The sequence below is a fragment of the Anser cygnoides genome, chromosome 5 (genome assembly GCF_040182565.1).
Source record: "Anser cygnoides isolate HZ-2024a breed goose chromosome 5, Taihu_goose_T2T_genome, whole genome shotgun sequence".
NCBI lineage: Eukaryota > Metazoa > Chordata > Aves > Anseriformes > Anatidae > Anser > Anser cygnoides.
In genome coordinates, this window is record NC_089877.1 from 62,431,565 (window position 1) to 62,456,171 (window position 24,607).

General features: G+C 49.9%; 1 protein-coding gene across 2 annotated transcripts in view; it reads right to left on the reverse strand.

Annotated features, from left to right (window-relative positions):
• Positions 1-16,948: 16,948 nt before the first annotated feature.
• Positions 16,949-24,607, reverse strand: part of PELI2 (pellino E3 ubiquitin protein ligase family member 2) — a 76,313-nt gene continuing 68,654 nt past the window's right edge. For both annotated transcript variants that reach the window (XM_066998565.1, XM_048066096.2), the window contains exon 6: positions 16,949-22,864. In XM_066998565.1, the coding sequence (XP_066854666.1) occupies positions 22,298-22,864 (567 nt within the window). In that variant the 3' untranslated portion in view covers positions 16,949-22,297. The remainder of the gene's footprint in view (positions 22,865-24,607) is intronic.

A 24,607-nucleotide genomic window follows, 5' to 3' on the forward strand; every position in this document is an offset into this window, starting at 1 on the left:
GCGAGGTGCCCCAGGGCTTTGTTTTCAAAACGTTTTAGGAAAAAAGACGTGGGGAAAGTTTCCTACGCGGGGCGTAACTCAGCCCCACGGAGCGCGTCCCGAGGGTCTCGCCCCTTTAGGGGGGGGGCACTGATTTCCCACGCAGATGTCTGGGCTTTTGGTCTCCCCCGAGCCCATTAAAGGCCTCTTCCCTGCAGAATGAGGCAGCTTTGCACATTTACAGTGTCCTTAATAAATAGTGACAATAAAACCCGGGGAGATAGGGTAATGGATTGTGTCAACGTGCAAACATCTCTTCGGGGCATTTCCAAGCGAGTCGCTTGATCTCAGCAGCCCTAATTGTGGCTGGGAAGCAGGTGGGGTGTATTACACTAAACACTCGATTCAGGCCGTTTAAACCCAGCATTATTCACAGCCCCGACCAGAACGCTGAGCTCCTTTCTTCCATTTCAATGCGGATCTGTGCAGCCTTACAAAGCGCCCGCGCGCTCGTGGCTCCGGCAGACAATAGCTGCACCAAAACCACTGCTCCCGGAGGGGCTGGGGAAGTTTTGTCCGTGCTCGTGGTGCTGGGCATGTCCCTTCCCAGGGAGAACGAATCCACCAGGCTCTGGCTCAGCTGGTGAAAATCCAAGGTGCTGAGATGAGGATCGGCCCCCCGAAGCGGCTGGGCTTGGAGCGGACAAAGTGAATTAATCAGAAGGAAAAAGAATTACCCAGCAAATTCCCTCGACATGTTGTACCAATTTAAAGCAGTGTTAACGTTGATTTATTGATTCAGAAAGGTACTTACATTTATAAAAGCAGCGAGGGCTTGTCTATAGTGCCAATAACGCAAGGCAGACCTGCTGGCTGTCACACGGGCGGCTCTGATCCTGCAGCAGCGCAGCAAACTCGTCAGGTGAGGCGAAGGGACGCACAGGGAAAAATCAGGAAACTTTATTTCCCGTGCAAGAAAATATAAAGAATTTAAAAAATAATAAATAAAGGGGGGCTAAAGGCCAGGATAACACATAGGAGCCAAGTATGCTGTGAAGATCCAGGGAGTTAACGAGGCTGGAAACCAAAGCAGCGATGGGGTGGAGCAGCGAGGTCTCCACCAGCACATCTGGGACCCAGGAGGGGTGCACGGGCACCCCCAGCCCCACGGCAGCCCCAGCAGCACAGGGAGGTGTCCCCAGGGCCAGCACTGCCAGGCATTATGGACGGGAATGAGGGGCGATTTGTAGGGTCTCATGCGAGAAGTGATGCTGAACAAAAGCCTGCTGAGCTGCGGGGCATTTCTGCATTTGTTTTTTTGTTTGTGTGCGGAATTTGGTTTCTTTGCCTGGTTTTTGGAAAGCTACGAGGTATTAGGGCAGTCACTCAGCAAGAGGACACCTTGCAGTAGGAAGGGATTTGGGGGCACAGGGTTGCTCTGAGCAGCTCGGCAAATCCCGATGGCAAGCAGGGAAAGGTTTTGGGAGCCAAGAGGCCGGTAGGTGCTGGGTGCCGAGAGCCTGGCCTGGCCAGGGGACCCTGGGGACAGCACGGGGCTGGGACAGCCACAGCTTCTCTGCCAGGGCACTGCTGTCCCTCTGCTCGGTGGCTCGCCCACAAGGGATCCACGAGCAGGGAAGCGGCAGGAAGAAAATCCCCTTCTGCAGCAAAGGCAAGCCAGCGATCTGTCCCAGGCTCCTGCTCGGGAGACACATGGGAATAAAGACACTTCTCAGAAGAGGAGGAACAACCCAAGTCACTGCCCACAGGTCCAGCACAGCCCAGGTGAAATAGGCAGCGCAGCAGGTGCTTGCTTGTGCAAGAAAATCCACGTAAGCTCCCCACGGTTGGACCGAACTCCTTACCGGCTTCTCCTCAAAGCCAGGGGGACATTGAGCTGCTTGCACGAGCCCTGCCCCGGGGGTTTTCCCAGGCTGGACCGAAGCAGAGAGGTAACACAACCTGGACATCGCCGTCCTGGGCAGCTCCTGGACGGGCGCTGGAGCAAAGACCTTGGGGCATGCCCGTGCTCGAGCAGCACGCGGGGCAGCGAGGAAGAGCAGGGGGTGATTATTTATCCCTGGAGCTGATTTAGATCACAACTGGCCCATCTGGGCAGCTGGAGCAGGGTCAGACCCCCTCGTCCTCACACCGTCTCCTTCTACAGCCCTGGCCATCTCCTTCCCCACCCGCAACAGAAAAGAGCGAGGCGGCTCCGGCAGCAGACAAATGGTGCACAAATTGCACGAGCCGCAGAGGTTGTTGCAGTTACTGAGTGATTAAAGCAGCTGAGCTCTGGAGCGATCAGGATGAACGTGGTTTAAAAATGGGGGAACGTGGGGAGGGGACTCCTCCGGCATCTCTCCGGGGGCTGTGCCATGGGAGCCCTCCGAAAGAGCTCCAGATAAGTAAGACATCATTAATAAATCAACGACAGGAAAATGAAAATGGAAGTAGATGAATCAGCGAGCTGATCGGGTCACAGATGAGAAATAGCACATCTGCTGCTGCTTTCAGTGCATTAACAAATAAGGCCACTGGATCAGACACACTAATGCTTGGAATAATGAAGCTTCAAGACCGATTAGAGCATAAATCACTTTTTTAAAACGTCGCTGGTCCCTCCCCATCCATCGGGAGACATATTTGCTTTATGCTGCGCGCTTCTGGCGGCTACGTGGCAATGCTGCTGCCCTGCTCTGCTCGGCGGCGGGGCACAAACCCCAAACCCAGGGCTCAGCCCGGTGCCGTGGTCCCTTTGGGGTGCGTCTGATCCAGGCGGTCACCCTGGGGCAGGGACTGACCGCTGACACTTCATTGATTTCTCGATGCCTGGATGGGACCCGAGCACCTTCCTCTGTTCCTGTCGGGTGTGCAGGGATTTGGGGTTTGGCTCAGCTCACGGGCTGCGGAGCGATTCCCCCATTCCAGCTGGGAACAGGGAACCTGGGGTCAGGCTGGGGGAACTCAGCATCACCAGCTCCCACCAACATCTGGCTCGGGAAGAAGGGATCCGCCTGGATTTGGGGAAGGAAGACAAAGCAGCTTTGCCATGGTCACGCAAACCAGCAGCGAGCTGGGAACAGCCCCAGTTTGGCCTGTGGGGCCACGGGACTCGGGGACAGGGCCAGGAGGGTGACGGCATTGCAGGGGACCCCGCCGCAGGCTGGCATGTCCCAGCCCCATGCGGCGAGCTCTCGCAGCATTCATCCTTCTCCCTGTTCACATTTTCCCATCTCCCTGCTACCAGTCGTGGGGACGGCACAGCACCCCAAAGCCTCCCCCTCCTTCATCCCCTCCGCTCCGGCTGAACGCCAGCCCCAAGCCCACACGCTGTGGGACATTTGGGGGCACAAAGCAGAAGGTGCCGGCACCATTGGGGTACCCACGGACCCAGGGGTCTCCCATCCCGGCTGCTCCCCGATTTCTCTCGGCACAACCCCACCTCCTCTGCCCCTTCCCGGGCGCTGCGGCGAGATCAATAAGCTCATCAAGCCGCTCCCCTCCGGGCTTGCAAGAGAGACGGATCGTTATTGGTGTTTCTATTTTTAAATAGTGCACGGATATGATAGCAATAGGGTCATCCGTGTCCCCAGCTCCGCCGAATCGTGACCCGAGTCACAGATGGCTGGGTCTGCAACGAGCTGCAGCCTGGGCGTGCAAAACCCAGCACCAGAGCAGCGATAGGAAGAGCCACTTCTTGGTAACCTCCAGGGGCACCGCTGCAGAAAAAGCCCACCAATTTCCCCCCCATGTCCCCAAATTCAGGCCGGGTGGGTCGTGTGTGGAGGTCGGGTCGCCTCGGAGGTCAGGCAGCTTTATTCCAAAAAGTGGAAATTGCATTTGGGACGAAATATCTGCACTGCTGCCTTTTCACCGTGGGGATGATGAATTTGTGGCACCTGCAAGCACAGGAGCAGAGCTCCCTCCTCCAGCCCCGTTCAATCCCATTGAAACGAGGGCAGGGCGCTGCTTGGGATTCAGGGGAGCCACGCACGGGATTGCTGCCTGGCAAGATTACCGCCCCATTACGATTTTACACGACTCCGCTATCCCATTGCTTAAGTACAGATGCCTCTGCTGCCCGCGCCCATGCGAAATTGCTTCCCATTGTCCTGCCGCAGAGACGGCAAATGCGATTCTCCGGGCTTAGTGTCGGGAGCTGAATTACCAATTTGCAGCCGAGGCAGGGAGGGCCGGTGGGCTGCTGGGGGCCGAGAGCCCACGCAAGGGACAGGGCAGTGGTTTTAGCTCAAGCGGTGATGAATATCGGCGAGTTTCCCATCCGAAATTAAGAGGTCTGCTCTCGCCGCCAGGCGCCCTATTTATTCCGGCGACAGCCGCTCGCGTTTGTATTAATATTAAAAGGGGAAGGAGCAGCCAGCTACATTCATTCATTAGGAGAAGCGCCGCGAAGAAGCCTGCTTGGGCTGAGATTACCTGTTTGCAAGTGATATTCGTCACTGAACCGAAAACTAATTACGTGGCTCGCTACCTTTCCCTCTCCCTTAGGCTCCCGGAGACCACCGGCGAGCCCGAAGGAGCTGCGGGAGCGCGGCGGTGGCTGCGGTGTGAAACTGGACCTGGGTTTGTGCACAGTCAGCAGCGCTGCCTTGGCATTAGGAACCGGGGCTGGGTGGGGGGCAAAGCCCCTGGGCCCCCTCCCCATCGCTGAGCCAGGGTGGCTGCGGGGGGAGCCACCGGCGTGTCCCCGATGGGTGTCACCGGGCTCAGCGGCACCCTGCGTGCCTGGCGGGCATGGGACAGCGTGTGCTGCTCACCTGAGTTTTTAAAGGCAGGCTTTTGCCTTGGGAAGTGTTTAAAAAGGCAGGGTTTGACCTAAAAGGGGCTGGGATAGATCCTTGGGTGCGTGCGTTTGAAAACAACGCTCATTGTTTGAGTTGAAAGGGAAAAGGGAAAGGGAAAGGGAAGGGGAAGGGGAAGGGGAAGGGGAAGGGGAAGGGGAAGGGGAAGGGGAAGGGGAAGGGGAAGGGGAAGGGGAAGGGGAAGGGGAAGGGGAAGGGGAAGGGGAAGGGGAAGGGGAAGGGAAAGGGAAAGGGGAAGGGGAAGGGGAAGGGGAAGGGGAAGGGGAAGGGGAAGGGGAAGGGGAAGGGGAAGGGGAAGGGGAAGGGGAAGGGGAAAGGGGAAGGGGAAGGGGAAGGGGAAGGGGAAGGGGAAGGGGAAGGGGAAGGGGAAGGGGAAGGGAAAGGGGAAGGGGAAGGGGAAGGGAAAGGGAAAGGGAAAGGGAAAGGGAAAGGGAAAGGGAAAGGGAAAGGGAAAGGGAAAGGGAAAGGGAAAGGGAAAGGGAAAGGGAAAGGGAAAGGGAAAGGGAAAGGGAAAGGGAAAGGGAAAGGGAAAGGGAAAGGGAAAGGGAAAGGGAAAGGGAAAGGGAAAGGGAAAGGGAAAGGGAAAGGGAAAGCCTGTGGGCAGGATGATTCCCCAGGGGGCTGGGGGCAGTTTTGGGGTGCTGCCGGCCCCCAGCAGCTTTGGGTTGTGGCTCTCGAGGGGCTGTGTGGCCAGGTCCCTGCGGTGGCCTCAGGAAGGAGCTAGCACTTCTTGCTGCTCCCAGCCCTGTGTCCTCCGCTGGAGCCACGAAAGCACCTGTCAGAAGGGGTTTCGGGCCAGATAAATCTCTGCTCAATTCAGTGCCTGCTACACTCTGCGGGGAGAAGGACGCCCCTGTCCAGAAAAATGCACTCGGCGGTTTTCATCCTTTTGATTTATGGGGCTTCGGGCTGAAGAGATGTTCCTCTCCTCTCCAAACGAAGCCGGCGCTGACAGCTCCATCCATCACGCGGGCTGTCAGAGGCCCGGCGCTTTAAATAAGCTATTAAAGTGAGATCTAGCTGGTTAACAGTCATAACAGACCCGAAATCAGAGAGTTTGCTTACTTCAGCACCCGGCGAAATGAATTTCCTTTTAATGACCGGGGGCTGAGGGTGCGATGGCTGCGGTCTGGGCTACGGGAGATATTCCTGAGCTTGCCCACGCTTGCTCTGGAGAGGGAATCCGTCTTCGTTCACGATGGCAAAGCCTAATTAAGGGGCTCAGGCACCCGTGGAGCTTGGCCGTGGGGACCTGCCTGTGGTGGGGGAGAGCAGCAGAGCCCCCCACATCCAAACAGCGACCAGCACCAGCACCCACCCAGTGCCTTTTTCTGGATTTTCTCCGAGCTCCCTGCTGGAAAATCCCAGCGCTTTGTCTTTTTTAGCAGGCTCGGCGTCCTCGACATCGTTTCCCTCTCCATCCCCACCAGCCCGTTCCATCCGTCCCCACCCGGCCATCCGTCTTGTCCACCTCCTCTCCCCCAGCCCCAGTCCCCGCTGGCATCGCTTCTCCTCCATGCCACAGCTGATTTATTCCCGGGCAGCCTTTTGCTGTGCCGGGCAGGCCGGGACACCTGGAAATTGCTGGGATTTCATCTCCAGCCATGGCAGGGGAGCGAGGGGGCCCAGTCCCCAGCCACCAGTATCTCCAGTATGGGATGCTTGGGGGAGAGCTGCTTTGCTTTGGTACAGGGTGTTCAGGTTTCTTTCATTGTGCAGGTGGCAGGAGGGGTACTGGGGGCATTTTGGACACCCTGGCTTGTTGATACATGAATTGGCTTCCCTTCCATGTTAATTTCATAATTATCTATTGTGTGCTTTGCTTGGTGGCCACTCTCGTGGTGCGCAAAGGAAGTCACATCCTCGCCAGCACTCCACGGGACGCAGGGCCCTCGCCTGCCTCAAAATTAGTTTGTGAACAGGGATTTTGCTGGCATTTGCTCTCAGCCAGGTAAAGCTGCTGGGCAAAGAGCCCAACACGGACCTGCTGTCTCCCACCATGTCTCAGAGCCTTCCATCCGATACCAAAGAAAGCTGCTTGCCTTTCTCTGCTGGGAGCAGAGAAAATTGGACCCAAGGGTAATCCAAGCCCGCCGGTATCTCTTATTATAACTAAAGAAATCTAATTACTGGCCAGCAGGAGCATCGCACTCGCCTGGGCCGTGCCCTGCCCTTCCCCATCTCCGTGAGAACTTCAGCCAACATTTTGCAGGGGCGCCTCGCCCTGCTGTTTGCTGCGTAAAAAACATATATATATATAAAAAATATAAAAAAAAAGGGAAAATATCCCAAGTCATGGCACGAAACAGCCTGATCCTTTGGGGAAGGACGGGGGGCAAAGGGGGACAGGTTCTGTGCAGCATCAGGGGGAGAGCCCAGCAGCAAGGGAAGCTCCCCCAGACAGTGATGAACGGGCGGGCTGATGAAAAGATACAGCTGTATTTATTACCGGTGGTCATTTCTGACAGCAGCGTGTTAATAGGAATACTAATAGTCGATATTTCTTCGGGAGAGGCTTCATCCATTTCTAGCAGCCTGCTGGAGCCCAGCAGATGAGTTTCTTATGGGCTGTTTCTCGCAGCTGCCGACACGAAGCGATGAAATCTGAGCTCCCCGAGCCGCAGCACGGCGAAGTGGCGCGACTTTATTGGGCTTTCAGAAATCCAATTTTACTGTGTCCGATACTGCGAGTTGATTAAACCTGATTTGAATCGACAAACGTCTGGGCGGGTGGGCGGTAGCCAACTGTGAAAGAAGGGAGAGAGTTTAATAAACAGGCTGGGGAGATAAAAATCTACTTTTATTCCAATAAAACTCCCACGTCAGAGAGCTGATGGCTGTGTGAAGGGCAGGAGAGAGGAAAAAAGAAGTCTCCGAGCCAGAGAAGACTTGAAGATATCAGCAGCACAAGAGATGAAAGCCAAAAGGCAAACGCTAGGGCAAAAACCTTCTTGGTTTAAAGGTTTAAGCCCCTGGACTACAGCCCCCAGGGTGCTGCCGACGCTGTGAAATTGCCTTGGGAGTGCAAAAGGAAAAGCCGGTGCCCCCCGCTCCTGTCCCACCGTACAGGGGAAGGCACCTTCATCCAGGGTTGGGGTGCAGCTCCTGGGGTGCCAGGCACCAAAACCCCACCGAAACACGGCACCAGGAAATTGGGCATCCCTCGGTATTCAGCCCGCGTCGGTGCCGGTGGCTCTCTCCCAGGCAGCTGAAGATCACAGCCAGGGCTGCTCGGGACGGTCGCTGCAGCTTTGTTCCTGCGGAGAGTGTTGTCTAAACCTACAGGCCTTTTGCAGAAGGCTTGAAATGGTTTTATAGCAAGGGAGTCGAGGTTATTCCCAGTCATCCTGGGGAGATGATGGGGAAAAGCTGATAAATCAGTGCCCAAGACGGTGCTCACGGCTCTGTTTTAACAACAGCACGGAGCAAACTTTGACCAGCACCTCCCATCCCGGTCCCCTTAGACCTTTCCCAGCTTTCTCCACCTGGGCAGCTGGTTCAGACAGAGCAGGGCTCCGGCTGCACCCCAGGACCGGCAGGATTTGGGGGCACTCCGCACCTCGTGGGTGGCAGACGGGCACCTCCGCGCCCACCCAGCCAGCCCAGCAGGCTCCCAGCCCCGCTGCTGCCACCCCGCCTGTGCCCAAATGTGAATTTAAACAGGAACGTGAGTGGCTCGGTGCATCATCACACACCTTCCCCATGGAGTACCCAAACACCCACCTGCAGCCCCGTTGCTTTTAAGGGCTGGCCCACTGCGTGACCCAAAGTTTAAGGACTTTGAGTTACGACGGGGCACTGATGATGTTTTATTTTTTGCTGGCACCCGAAGCCAAAGCTGGGAGCTGGCGGCACTCACACGCCTGCAGCGCTGAGAAGAGGATGGGCAGCCTTCATCGCCTGCTGGGTGGGAGCGGTCCCGGACACGTAATCCCGGCTGTTTTACTGCCCCCGTGGCCATAAAAACCTGGACGTGAGGCACGGTCAGTCCCCCCCTCCTCTCCCATCCTCCCCACCCATTTCCTTCAGAGTAATCTCTTCCCTGCACCGCTTCCAGCTCGCTCCCCCGTTCCCACAAAACCCAGAGAGTTTCCAAAGCCATCGGCTCAGCAGGCCAACACGAGAGCAGTGCCAGCACCTAGAAAACACAGCCCAAGAGGGGTCAAAAGGTTCACAGTTACGCCTAAAAGTCCATACCCTCCTCATCCCATTGGCACTGCGGGTCTTCAAGATTTAGAAATATGGACAACAAGGATGCTCTGCGTGAAAATCCCCCTTTTATGCTTTGCTAAATCCTCTCCGAGTGCCGTGGGCAGCAGCAGGGAGCCCCAAGGGCATCGCTCCCTGAAAGGCAGCCCAGACCCTGAACAGCCCCATTACCCTCTGATGGCAAGAGATGGGTTTTAGGTATCCTCAGAATAAAATCCTTTTGTGCCAGGTTGGCTCTGTCTCTGTCTCTGGGGCAAGCAGCTGGCAAAAGGCATTTTCAATGAAACTTTTCAAATTAAACAGTTTTCTCCTGGTGGCTCGCATCCCCAGGGCAGAGATCTCCAAACTGACCCCACCCCATTTTCTACAAGATTAGGGTTGAGCCAAACCCCTGCTTTCTCAGGGATAACGTTGCATGGTGGTATCATTTTGCTGCTTTAAGGGTTGGGTTTCAGAAAGCCCATACCAAAATCCCTGGGAGGGAAGGGGAAAATTAAAAGAATCCTGGTACATTTTGACCGCAACGCTCTGGGGCTCTGATTTTTCACCTCATCTGAGGATGTGAAACCCCATCCCCACCCCATCCAGGCACATTTTTCCTGGGAAAGCGGCGCGTTTCCACGTGCTGGAGAGCCAGCGCCCTCGGTCCAACCCCAAACCCTTGGAGAAAACAGAGGCTTGGCTGCCAGGGAGAATAAAGGAGGCGACGGCACGCTTGGCAAGCCTTCTGGCCAGGAGGAGCTGCAAGCGTTTAGGGCACCGGGAGGCGTCCCCATGGGGCGGCAGCACAGTCACTGCCCCCACGAGCAGCACCCAAATCCTGCTGCACCCGACGCTTCCCCCCCCCCGCACAGGAGGTCACTCGGTTCACTTCTGTTTATCCCCTCACTCCATTTTCCAGTCCCCACATCCCTCGGCAGTTTTAAGCCAAATCAAAGCCTTTTTTTTTTTTTTTTTTTTAATTACTCATAATTAAGTGATTCTTGGCAGGGAGGCCCATGGAAACAGCATTATCCCACAGACAGGCATTCAGCTAGGAATTTCCTCTCGGCCTCCTAGCCCCAAGTACATCTGGAAAAATGGCTGATGGCTCTATTTACTGGTGCAACTATTTCCTCGCGCACGCGGCCCCCGCGCAGCACCCCGGGACCTTCAGCACGGCACCGCCTGGAGCTGTGCCTTTCTACGGCCATTCGTCAGGCTGAGTTTTTCCTCCTGCCAAAATCACTGGGAAAAAAAAAAATCTGCTTTTTTTTTTTTGGGGGGGGGGGGGGTACCCTTTTTCGGTGTGTTGGCTGGTGCCAGGCAGGGATGCCTGCACAGGGATGCGCTCTGCAGGAGCCGAACACCCGCGGAAAGCTCGGCACTGTGGGTGCAGCCGTGCCGATGCTCTCCTGCGAGTTACAGCGGCAGGGACGGATCCCCAGCACAAGCAGCACGGCAGGAAATCCCGCGAGTAAAACCTCTCAGAGCATCGCTCCTGCCAGGCCGAAGGGGGTCTGCAGGTGGGATGTCGGTGCGCTCGGGTGCTGCGGTGGTTTTCCCTCCGAGCAAAGGGGATGCTCTGGGCGAGCAATGTTTCTTTTGTGGTCTTGCACCCAGGACCGGCAGCTCTCAATATTCCTAAGTCATGAGACTGGCTTCAAAGTCAGCAGATTGTTAGAAATCCACTCATTCTTTGCTATTATTTGTCTGAACTTTATTTTTTTTTAAATGCTCTATATTTGGCTTTCTTTTGATGTGCGTTCAGGTTTGTGTCTCTCCCTGCAACCAGATTGGCTTTAAAAAAGGAGAAACAGCGGCAATTCGGATACGTTCACCCAGCTCCAGCTGTTAATCCTTACAACAAAGCAGCTGTGGAAAATTTGGGACAAGGCCACAGCACCATGGCCGGTGGGAAGCCCCGGGGACCTGCAGCCACGTCCGAGGTCCCGTCTGTGCCTGAGCACGGAGGCAGGGACCGTGATGGGGCTGTGTCGGGTCCCTCAGTGCTCCAGTGGATTGCCATGGGGATTTGCTAGAAAAGCAAATGATGTTTGGCTTCCGCAGCCTCAGGATATGTCCACAAACCAACAGGTAAAATCCCAGAAAAAATGCATTTTTAGGCTGGCTAAATAAGTCAGAGCTGCTGCCAGGCGCTGGATGTGGGGACAAGGTGAAGCCCCATTTCCCACGGCCGCATCCTGCCCCCTGCTGAGGGAAGAAACCACTCTGGTTCCTGCTCCTGTGGGGGGAATTTAAGCACAGCCCCACACAGCAGCCTGGTGAGCACCTCGGGGAGCACAGCGGTGCCAACCCGACCCTTTGCAGTGCTCCCCAAACCTGCACCACGATGGGGAGTATCCCAGGCATCTATTTGATCCCTCATCGCCTGGGAAAGCACTTTGCATAATCCAGTTAATAAAACTGAGGTGCTGCTTGGCGGAGAGCAGGGCCAGAGGGGTGTCGGGGCCGGGGGCTTGGGAATTCCCCACGCCAGGTCACGAGAGATGGAAGATGCAGAAGAAAATGCATAAAAGCAAACACCTGGGTGGGGAGCGCTCGTGTTATGATAGACTGGGTGGAAAAAGGCATTTATTACTGGGGCTAAGGGAAGAGAAACCTGGAGCTGAGCAGCAGCCAGTGCAGTGCTGCGAATACCCAACTGATCACACGTGTCAAGGCAGCTCTAGAAGCATGGAAAGACGGCTTGGTGCGGGACCAGGATCAGACCCAACGAGGGGGCTGACCTGGGCTGCCCTCACCTGTCCTGGGCAGAAAATCTCATGCATCTCTGCAGGATTCAGCTCATGGGGAACAGAGATGCAAAAACAACTGGCTCCACTGGGTGGTTTTGTAGGAAATAAGCATTAAACAAATGTGCTCTCGTTCTTAATGAGATAGTGCTCAGGTTACTAACTTGGCAACATGCTGCGGGTAACCCAGGGAGGGTCCTACGCCTGTGCCCCAAAGAGGAGCACAGCAGCAAACAGCATGTGCAGACTGGGTAGAGAATTGGAAAAGCAAGGAAGAGCACAGAAATAGATTTTAAGGCCAGGGAAAATAGCGTGCAGAAAGGCTCATAAGGATCTCATCCTGCTTAAGGTTACGGGAAGGAGGGTGATAGGGGCTTGAATCTGTCAGCGCACCTGAATGAAAGGAAAAGGAGGGGAACCACTCAGCCACAAAGACAGCACACAGGTTGATTTTGGGGAAAGCAGGAGATCAGCATAAATATACGGAGCGCTTGCTTTGGGGTGATGGTGCTTTGGCTTTTTTCCAGGCAGAGCCTCAGGACAGCTGACAAGGAAAGCAGGAGGCAGCTCAGTGTGCATTCATAGCCCTACAAGGTCAAGGGGAACAAAAATGAAACAAAACATGATTTTAGTAAAAATAAACAAATAAATAAAAATAAAAAACTGAAGTCTCAATGTTTTCTGTGATTTTCTGTGACTCTGCCCCTGGTACACAGCAGCACACAGCTCCATCATGTCCCTCTGGGAAGAGCAGCCGGGGACACAGAGCTGGAATCTCTCGCTGGCTGCTGCCTGGCACACTGCAGGAAACCCCAGCCCCACAGGGTGCCTGAGCCAAACTGGGGCTACAGCAGCCATCAGCGGCTCTGCTTTCACATTGATAGGAGATTTTTTACCCCAAATCCAAGGTTTAATTATTTTTTTTTTTTATTTTTTCCCCAGCAAAACCCATCAGTGTGAGGGTACCGTCAGTGCAGAAGGACAGCACCACCTGTTTTTGGTCAGGACCATGGCTGCCCTACGCCTAGTGACACTGATGGTGCTCCCTCCTTCCAGGCCTAAGGCAGTCGTGCTGCCAAGTCCTGCCCAAATCCCCCCGTTTCCAAAAATTTCCCTTAAAAAAAAGCCAGACTGGGGGAGATGCTGCGACAGCAGCTTCACCAGCATCCACACCCAGGCATGGATTTACGCTTGCTGAGATTAGGGGCCGGAGACCTAGTTTGTAGCAGGCTCTGCATTGATTAATTGCAGGCCTTGAATCCGAAACATGCCAAGTCTTTCAACTCCGCAGACAATGTCTGGGTTCTGCTCCCAGCCTGCTTGTGGTGAATCACTTGAAAAGAAGTCGGGCTTTTGAGGAAATTTCTGGTGTTTGCTGGCACACATGGTAATTCCAGCAAGCAGAGCCAAGGGGGAATCATTTACTTGAACATCTAAATCCCTCTGGAAACGCTATCCTACAGATGCTCTCAGTATTTTAATTCATTTGGTTGTTCTAGATGGAGTTTAAAATGCCAAGAACTTCCACGGAACAGAAAACTCCCAAAACTTCTCTTCAGAAACAGCAAAGGAAAAGCAATGTTTGTTTGCAGAACTTACTCAGAGCAAACTGGAGTTTTCTCAGTGGGGGAAACTTTAACCAATTCAGAGGGGTTTTATACTTAAAACAATCTAACGGGAGCTTCGCATTTGTGAGCAACCAACAAAAAAAACTACCTTCCCTGGAAACTGGAAGAGGGAATGAGGAAATGAGGGGATGAGGAAAAGCAAGCTGCTCCTCTGCCTTAACTGCAACAGGCATCCAGTGAGGCTATGGATGACACCTCTTAACTGCCAGGCTATGAATTATTTAAATTTTAATATGATAGGAACCTCTTCCTCTTCAGCCTGCAAACTCTGTCCAAATAAAACCAACCAGCAAGGTTTGGATACTCCTGCACTTCCACGTGCTGGAAATCCCATGCTTGGCCTGCACGTTCTGCCCCAGCGGCCTGCAGCGATGCCACCCTGGGGGGATGCAGGGGTCCCACGGTGGCAGCATTGAACCTCACACACACAGTGGGAACACAGCCAAGTTCATCCAGCTCCCTGCGTCTTCCTCAGGATCAGGTCCCCTGCTCTGGGCACGGCCAAGCCCTTTTTGTATCTGCCGTGGGCAGCCTCGCCTCAGGCAGTCTCCCACCTTCGCCACTTGCTGTCTCGCAGCACAGGCGAGGCAGGACATCTGGCCCACACGTGTGCAAGGGAGGAAAGATTTCTGCCTTGCAGGTCAGGGACTGCCTGTAACACTTGCCATTCCCGGCTCTGGAGGCTCCTGGCTGTCTGGACGCTCTCCATTACATGCGCTCAGATCCCCGGCAGTGTGGCCTGAGGGCACCGGTGGGGCCTGGTGGGAAGGGAGAGAAGCCTGCCCCTGGGGACTGTGCCCCCCCCCCGAAAACAGCAGGCTCCTGGGAAATAGGCACATTAAATAAGGATATACAAAAGGATGTATATATAGATATGTTTTCTGCTGCTTGCAAGATGAAAATAACTAAGTTTTATTTTCTGTCAGAAAGCACTTAAATCATTGTTTCACACTTCCAGGCAAGGCAGGGCTGGGCAGTCCTGATTCCCATTCCTTAGATAGGGAACGGCAAATTAAAAGCCTCCTGCCCAAGGTCAGAGCAGGGAAAAGCTAGGCCCAAAGCCTGCCCTCCTTGAGGCTTTGCTGCTTTCCCTGGGACTCAGTTATTAGCATTATTAGGCTTTAGGTGCCTATGCTGCATTAGCTGCCCTATCCTGTGAGGGCTATGTGGGCTGGCACAACTTTCAGCATGGACCTAAATGGTCCCTTCCCTGGCTCCTCTCTTCCTATTTAAGCAGAGGAATAAAGAGCAGAGGGGACACACCACAGACCTGAGGTCAGCCAGATGCTGCTCATTGCTCTCACCAGCCTGCTGAGCTGGATTTGTGGTCTTAGCTTGACAGACAGTTTGGCCCAAATCCCGAATCGCCTTGGAGGCTGAGCCTGGCTCCTCTCATGGCTAACCCAGCTGGCCGTGCAGCTGTGTGGCGCTGGCTTTCAGCAGCATGCAGTGCCTGCTGCACCTTCCCCTGGCAGGGCGCAGAAGGATGCAGGGGAAAACATCCCTCCCTAATGAGGTCCCAAGGGCCTCTTGCTGCTGAAGCCCCTCTATCAGAGCAAGGGTTCAACACAGAGAGAATCAGAGAACCATCCAGGCTGGAAAAGACCTTCATGATCACCAAGCCCAGCCATCAACACAACCTACCAAGTCCCAGCACTAAGACTTGTCCCTCAGTGCCATGTCCCCACATCTCTTAAATACCTCCAGGGATGGGGACTCCACCACCTCCCTGGGCAGCCCATTGGGTGCTTGACCACCCTCTCCATGAAGAAATTCTTCCCAATGTCCAGCCTAAACCTCCTCTGGCACAACTCAAGGCCATTTTCTCACATCCCATCACCTGAGAAAAGAGACCAACACCCCCCTCGCCGCAGCCTCCTTTCGGGTAACTGTAGAGAGCGCGGAGGCCTCCCCTCAGCCTCCTTTTCTCCAAACAGCCCCAGTTCCCTCAACTTCTCCTCATAACTCATTTTCCAGCCTCTTCACCAGCTTCCTCACTCTTCTTTGCACATTATCGATCAACTCCCTGTCCTTCCTGGAGTGAGGGGCCCCAACTAATCACAGCATTTGAGGCACACAGGCCTAAGCTCTCCACAGCTGGCCCTAAGCACCTTCAGATCGCAGGGCCAAAGGGTGCCTCCATCACCACAGCATAGCAGAGGATTTGGCTGCCAGCAGAGCCAAAGGACCCTTTCTTTGCCTGGTCCATGTGCTCAGCTTGCCCCATGGCCAGCACAGCTCCGTTTCTATACAGAGATTTATGAACCAGACCAAGAGGCTGGGTCACTTCTCCAGAAAGAGCAGCAACAGCCCTCATGGAGGAAGGGAGTCGGTGTCCAGCTTCGGCCTTCCTCCCTTCTTCTCTTGTGGAGGACACTTCATCAGAGGTGGCAAATTTCCACTTGGTTCAAAGGCCAGGCCCTGCCCCTGCAGAGTTCTAAGGCAAATATTCCACAAACTGTGTTCGTACTGCATAATTATATATAGTTTTAAACACTGATGTAATTGGGGTTCTAATGAACTCCTTCCTGCTGTTGTTTCCTCATCTTGAGCCTGTATTCAGACATGAGATTTCACCGAGTTAAATTTTTAAAAGGGAAAAAAAGAATCAGGCTGAGACAACTCAGACACCTCTGTCAAACTTCTGTCTGCCTTACTTTCACATGAAAGAGATTTCTTAAGTTCCTCCTAAAAATATGCATCCATGCAGCAATACCTTGAAAAGGGAGAGAAAGGCGGTAACCACAAATGCTCCAGAAACCTCACAAAGATCATTTCACAGCAGCAAAAGCCGCAGTCGCTGCGAAGTGAAGTCTTACAGGCAGGAATACGCGCTCCTTGCTACAGGGAGTGACGAGACCTCAGCATCTTGAACTGCATAATGAGAAGAAAGTGGAGAAAAAGCAGCAAGGGAGATGGTATCTTTAGGAAGATGTTTGGTCCTACTGTCTTGCGTAACATGGACTGAGTAGACTTAAAGCCTCCAACTTTCATGCCCTCCCATTACAAGGAAGCTTGAGAGCCCACTGGCAAACCATCACATTTAGAGAAAGTTGCAGAAATCCTTATTTCCCTGTTATGCTCATACCAATGTTTTTCTCCCCGCTTACCAAAAAAGCAATTTATTTTAGCTCAAAAAAAAAAAGCTTATGTATTCACAGGGACTGCATACCAAAAGGGACAAATACAGATATAAACAAAACAGTGAATTACCATTATGGAAATTAATTTCAAGAGTCACAAGGCATATTATTCCTGGAAATTGTTTTTATTTAGCAATTATGTTAACACCGCAAGAAGGCAGCTGGCATTGAAAACAAACAGTTCAATTTAAAAATCAGGGAAGTGAATTAACTGAAATTTCAGGGCACTCACACCTGAATACACTCCACTACCTTGAATACTTAAAGACTCCTCAGAGGTTTAGGTTTTTGTCAAGGAATAGAAGAAATGGGATAAGAGAGTAGGAGAAACTTTTTTTTAAGTTATTATTCATTTGTTTTCGCAAATCAAAATCAAACCCTGACAACCAGCCAGCAGGTGAAGAAACTGAAGGAGTCGATGACAATACTGAGATAACTTTTTTTATTTTTTATTTTTTCCTGTAAAATGGCTTGTGCTTCCACAGGTACAACAGCAAAGAAATTATTTCAGTCCATTTCACGTGGTGTATAAAAGACCAAGGTTACAAACATACCCAGAAGTTTAACAGCTGCTAACACTGTTCAAAGGTAAACATAACTTCTCCATCGCACGGGGCTCGCTGTGTGGATGAGGCTTTTCCTATGGTTGGGTCCCAGGAAGAAGGAGCCTTCCAGGGGCTCTTCATCACGTATTCGATCCAAGAATAAAACAATGCCCATCCCTTATCACCACGACAGAAACAGAAGGGACCTCAAGGTGACTTGAGGACTGGCTTGTCCACCAGGAAAGCGTAAATATGCCCTGTTCAAAGAAAATCTCGACAGCCACCAGTTTTGTCTGTAGTTTGGTTGTCCAAGCAGCTTATTTTTGTTCTGCTGCCAATAAGCAGAGGCTGATCAACACAAAGTGAAGCTGTATCTTTACTACTTGTCGAGGCTCGCTCTACTGTTCTTGCAATATCAAAGTGTTTGCTGCAGTCGGTGGGACTTGGTTTGCACACTGCGACTTTTCATCCTAGAAACTACCCTCCCCCCCAAACCGCCAAATCAGCCTTACCTTCTATGTTTTTCCTTGTAACTCACAAAGTGTAGACTTGTTAAGTGCTTATAAAAGAAAAATACTGAGAAAAACCCGTGATAGACATTTGTAACTTCATTTTCCTTGAACAGAAACAAGCCTGAAGGTATCTCTTAATATTTTCTTCCATGTTTTCTTTTCAAGCTCTATTTGTTTACCTGCAACTACATGGATGAGTAGAGAATGAGAGAAACCAAGAACTCACGAGAGACTGAAAACTGAGCAAATGAGGAGGATCCTTGGCCAGAGCTCCCCACAGAAGCTGGGCTGTCCACATCTGCTCAGCTCGAGCGCCTGACAGACTTCTGCTTCCTACCTCTTCACATCAACAGCTCTACATATCGATTCCACGGGAGCCGTCACTTCACACCCCATGCAGCAAGTCAGCAACAATCTTGGGGAAAACAGCATTTATCACCCCTGACAGAACAACCCTTGACAAAGAACAGACAGGCATGGCCCATCTCAAAAAGAATATTTGCAGCTCACCTTTAATCAAGAGCAGGAGTCAAGCCAGGTTGGTTTTTCTAACCTATTAAAAATGCATTTAAACGAAAATCAGTAGTGATGATGGCCAGAACACTACCAACAGTTCTCTAACCCCACAAAAGTGACAAGACTACAATGTCTGTGAACAGAAACACGACTGTCTTGGAGAAGCTTCCAATTCCAGAACAACAGCTGGTCAGCAAAAGAAAAAAAAAAAAAGAGCAGCAAAGGTGATCGGCTTCGGCAACAGCACTAAAGGAGAGTTACCACAGTTCTAGCCAGCAGTTTATTTTGGGTGGTGTGCAGACTAAAATAGTAAATTCTATTCAGAGACTGTTGCAGTTCCTCAGCAATTCAGGGAAGCCCCCACTCAGCACCTCTGCTCCCTGCCCTGGCTCTAGGCAGAACCCTTCAGCTCCATGAATTGTCCTTAGAACCTCAAGGAACGTTTTCCTGGGAGGACCACCTGTGGTTCCAGCCTTTCCAATTCATCCTGGGACTTCCAACAAAAGCGAGTGCTTTTTAGAGCATGAGCCAGGTCTGAAAGCTCCTGGCATGGCTTTGCCTCAAGGCGGTCTGTCCCTCGTGGAACCAGGCTGACAGCAACTTGCGTCTCTTTTGAGCCCCGTTCCCACCCTCAGGAAGAAAACCAATCCTTTAATTACTATGCCAGTACAGTACGACTACTGTACCCGAGGCACAAAGTGACCACACTTGGGGGAAAAAAAAAATCTTGATTAAAATGCAGTATCATGCTAACTCCTTTGTGCTATTTGGAACACGATTCAAACAAGAACAACGCTTACCACTGAGCCGCTTATTGAGACTTCAGCACTCTACCAAGAAGCTGCCAGGAAAAAGGAAAGCATTACAGCTCCAGCATGCATGGATATGACAGACTTTTTTTTTTAAGATAGAAAAATACTTTTAGCTGTACGTTATGCAGTCAAAGCTGTTTTTGAAGCATTTAAATAGAATCAACAGTTAACAGGCGAAAAAAATCCATACAGAATACACTGCCAACACTTGAAATGGTATACAAGGAATATCATCACACTGAAATCATGAAATCAACTTTCAAAACAAAGTTTGAGTGTGGTTCTCAAATTGAGTCACTCCAAACAGCATTGGTCTTACTTGTCTAGAAATTACTTTTTCCAGCTGAGTTACCAGATCAGTGAAGGTGTGTGGTTATTGAGACAAGGGAAGGAGAAAAGGGATAAGCAGCCAAATGGTCATTTAGTCAGAGCAGCATACATGGCACTAGTGTTTGAGAAAAATAATGCTACAGACTCTCCTGCCTTCCCAGTAAATCCAGCTCTGTGGGACTCACCCTAGATTTGAATACTGGTTAATGACAAAGTACCTGAATTCATGCAAAGGAACTGTGGAAATTTGTTCCCCAGATAAGAGGCAAGTTTTCCCTCCTACAGTATTTGTTGTTACACAGAATTGCCGACAAAAGAAACAAAAATCTTGCTTAAGCACAGTCTTTCCAAAGGACACTTCCCTCTGATACAAACCATCAGCCTGTTTTCCACATCATGCAAGCCAAGCAACGCGACCTGATGGTGTGCTGGCATTTCTAGCGAGCATTCCTCTAGCATCATAAATTCACTTTGCACAGGGTACAGCTATATGAAGCCCCAAAGCAGCAATTAATCTGCAACAGCAAAGGAAGCAAGTAAAGAAGCTGGATAATGGAGATGCCTCAAAACCTGCACGTTTACACCCATTTACGCTCAAAAGGAGACTACGCATGCATGTCCTGATCAGCTAAAGCTCAGTACAAACAGTTGCCACCCCAGACCAGTGAAGTCATACAGGAAGCTCAAGACTTCTGGCCCCCAGCAGTAACACACAGCTTGAGGCCTTAATTCAACAGCGAACAAACGTTTCCTGAAAGTGTTTTCATAGCATCTCTTGTGAGAAACAAGGTTAAGTATTTCAGAGTCCAGTAAGAACAAGGTGGAGGTGAGAGTGCCTCTCGCGGATGAGGTATATGCTAACCAGAAGTAATGCTGCAGTATGCATATGGAACCTGAGGAACTTGAGCTGAATATAAACAGGGAAGAGGCACCTTCACGTTTATGACAGAAACCGTAAGAAGGAATTGAAGGCCCAAAGGCATTTCTTTCCCACCTGGCTGGGCTGCCATTCTTGATGAAGATTAGCCACAAGGTTGGCTTGTGGGAGTAAGGAGTCAGAATACGGAATCACAAGAGGATCTCATTGAAAAGGCACTAGGAAGAAGCATATAGTTTTAGGTTAACAAGGTTCGTCCTATTTCCAATCACCGAGTGGGACAAAACTGTACAGTTTGATTTTTAGAGAAAATGCTGCAGAACAAAACTGTTTCTTTACAGCAGCAAAAGAATAAAAAGAAAAGTAAAGCTATTTTCAAATCATTAAAATGCTGAACATTTATACAGCAAAATTACACTAAAAACAGCAGCAGACAAAGTATATCCCATCACCATTGGCAAGGGACTTGTAAAATGTTTATACGGTTAACTATAAAATAATTTTACAACCAAAATATGAACAGGCCAATTCAAGTATATATACAGAATATATTAAAATCATATAAATTATATATTTATACAAAGGGCACAAATATAGCAAAAAGCTATAGTTGATTAAACAGAACTGAGCTTGAATGGTCTATTTCATCTAGGTGTTATAATTTTCTCCCATTTTTTTTTAAACCTGGATAGATTGATACCTCAGATACCAAGAGTACAGAGAGCAAAAGAAAAAAAAACACAAATCAAAGAGTTATCATTCTGTATGAAATGAAACTAACAGTGGGCGGGGTACATCTCATATGAAATTCTGATTTAATTATCTCCATAGTAAACATTTATCAGCTCCCTTAAAAAGTCAGGAATTTCAAGTGATCCACTTCAGATGCACCACCCTGATACATATATTTGATTACATTTGAATGCTGTTTGATTTGCAAACATTTGAAAAAAATGGATACAAACATCTCAATCTGCAAAAAAGGTGACAGATGGCAGCAAGTTGAAAAGTGAACAAAACACTCACTTGAACTAGATAGGATGCTCTCCTCACAGCATTTTGGCTACTAAGTGAGCTTAAATAATAACTTATTTTTAATTGTTTTACTTCAAAACATAACAGCATATAACCACAATCCATTGAAGCACTAAACAGTCCCATCCACGGGCTTATATTCAAACATTAACTAAGTGCTTTCCTGAATTCAGGTTCATGTAGATAAGCTCTGTATAAACTGTACCTAAACCTTCCATCTTGCTGCAGCACTACCCCTTCATTAATGCAGTTTTTAAAGGGTCGCCACATCTCAATTAACCCAATGGTTCTGGGCATGCAAGGAGCAGTTAGGGCAAGCCAAGTTAAGCAGAAATAAAAAGGCCAGACTACACATATACAGAACACCGGCTTACAAACCAGACCTATTTATGTAAAAAAGTAAAGGAGTTTCACCAGATGCAGGTTAAACAGGGAGGAAAAATAAGAAAGAAAACCAGCCATATACCATACGTAATGAACAGTGGATATCTATTACACTGAAAGGAAATCAATGCAAACAGGATTTCCTCAGTTTCAAGTAATCCTTGATGCCTTTTTGGCCAGCCGTGTTACACCATAATAGATATTTTAATAGCATTTATACTCTACAATTTAGGCAGCTAATTTTTCTCTTACATATCCAATTATCTCTAGTGAACATTCACCTATGGTTGTCCACACATTCTGTATTAGCTCCTTGAGAAACTATTCAAGTTAATTTATATTGCAAATTAAAGACAGTTACATTCTGTATGTTCCTTCTAGATTTGAAAAATAGGTTTTAAAGGCTTGTCAAAGTTTAGAAGAAAAAACCTTTCCATTAAAAAATCTTAGCTTAAAAAAATCATTAAGACATCATTTTTCTGATCCAGGGTGCTAATAAAAAGATTACAAATATACTACAATTTGACCAAGAAGACTTCATGAATATGCTGCTTTTGAGCATGCAACACCACTGATATCTGTCAAGTTCCAGGTATCAATGTATCCCATTCCACCACAGTCCCTCACAATTTCCTTGTCAGCTCCCCATCCCCACCCTACCACCCTATTAATAACATTATAAAAAAAGGTAAAATCTAGAGTTAGTGGCAAAATCTTCACAGTAAATTGTTAAAGAAAACGTTATTGTGGTCATTGCAAAGTGATATCAGTCAATTGGACCCTGAAAAATCAGCTTGACGCAGTTGTGTTCCCCGGACAGTTGTGTTGCACAAAAAGGGCAGGCAGCATGAAATGCATGAGTACCATGAGGCAGTGGGATTTGAGACCAGTATTTCGCAGATTTCTCAGAGCACACATGTCCACACGGGGTGAAAGCATGAGTCGGAGGACCAGCATCCACATAAAAGCCTGCTTCACAACCGAGCCAGAGAGGCACGTAGGGGCCAATGGTTCTGCACATGGGACACTCCCGCTCGTTGGCTTCTGTGTCACTGCGATGTCCCCAGTTGTGATAGCCATGGACATGACCACAGCTGAGGTACGCCCAAGGTTGCTTCTCCTCTACCACATCTTTACGGTTGATGCTGGGAAACGCCAGTGTGTTCAACCCGACGGGACACTGCGGCCTGGCAGCGTTGATCTCCTGTCGCAGAGCCTCAATGTGTTTCTGAGTTGGAGTGTGAAACAGTCCGTCTGCTGTTCTCCACAGAAGGGTGGCTCCACACAGGTCGATCAGGGAGCCATCTTGGAGGACGTTGGTCTCATTTTCTACCTAGAGGTGGAACACAAAGATGACGGTCAGATCTCAGATACCCCTTTTACAGACAGAGTTAGAGCTGTAAATGTGTCCTCTTCCTCAAACTGTTACCCTTCCTAGCATGCTAACTAATTTTGCCTTACTGTTTCCTTCTGGAACCCCAGTGTTTTTTTTTAAATTCATCTCATCTCTTTTCCTATATTTCAGTTTATAATAAGCATGAGTCTTTTTTATGCTGTGCTTGTACACAAGGTACTAAATTTACAACTGTTACACGCTGTGGGAATACTAGCTATTATGCACAGCTTTCCTTCCTGTAATTCTTTGGGAAGGTATTACATTACACTAAGTTCTTCATAAGAGGACAGGGGGTAACAGTTTTAAAACAAAAATGGTAGGTTTCGATTAGATGTGAGGAAGAAATTCTTTACTATGAAGGCAGTGATGAAGCCCTGGCGCAGGCTGCCCCAAGGAGCTGTGGCTGCCCCATCCTTGGCAGCGCCCAAGGCCAGGCTGGATGGGGCTGGGGGCAGCCTGGGGTTGTGTCCATGGCAGGGGCTGGAATTAGGTGGGCTGTAAGGTCCCTGCCAACCCAAACCATAACGTGATTTTACGAATACCCCCCACCTCTGAGCATGCTATTTTCCTCTCTCTAGGATTGATCCTCTGCATGCCTCTCATGTTTAAGGTAAGTCACCACGGACTGAAGAGGAAAACGGCCATTCCCTTAGGACTGTCTTAGCAGAGCACCCAACTAGCTCCCCTGAAATTCTTTGCTGATGTATGTTGGCAGAGGGCTGCTCCTCGTGCAGAAGATCTTTAGACCAAAACCAGCTACACCCAGGACAGACCAGCTGTCCTCTCCTCAGATACCGTTTTTTGGCTTGTGGCAAGCATAAAGCATTTTGCAGAAGCATGAACTCCCCCAGCGTACCTCATCAACAGTGAAACACACTTCCACGGGTATATTGTGGATAAATGACAAATGCAGTACCAGCTACGTGCACAGGTACCTTCATAGATATCACTACAGCAGTGAATTACCAGTCAAATATCTCAAGCAATAAATTCTGCAACCAGAGCCACACAGCCTCAGCTTCTGAACAATTAGCCCCCCACCCCCAAACTAGTTAGCTCTTTATTCAGGGAGGTATTGCATGCAAATACAACCCCAATGGGCACTGCCTGAAGGCTTCTTTCATCTGAAAAAAAGCAGGTACGTATGATACATTTTCAAGGGATTATGTTAGAGACATATTGTATTTCAGTGAAATATTCTCTAGTTTATTTTAATGTCGAAAACATAGGCAAATTGTGCTATTGCTCCCAGTTACGTAGTGATGAAAATGTATTAAATGAAATTTAAAGAGACAGACCTACTGCCCAGGTTTATACATTGAAAATTAATAGAAAATACCACTAAGGCAAAATAAGTACCCTGGACATTAAATAGGTCACATTAAGTCATCATGTTGGCCTAGGAATTCCATGAATGACAACTGCTTTGGCATTTACATCCTAATCCAGTTTAAATTCACAGATTAACTGTGGATCATCCTTGCACAAAACACCTAGACAGTACAATACAGACTACAGATAAAAGGTCACCACCATAAAGTACTACCAGCAGGAAAAAAAAACCTCAGCAATTGAAGTAGAGAGAAACCTTGATTTGATGCACTTCTCCTATAATTCCTTCACAGACAGAAAAGAAAAAAGCTCTCATACGCAATGTGTTCAATTCATTATACAGGGTGC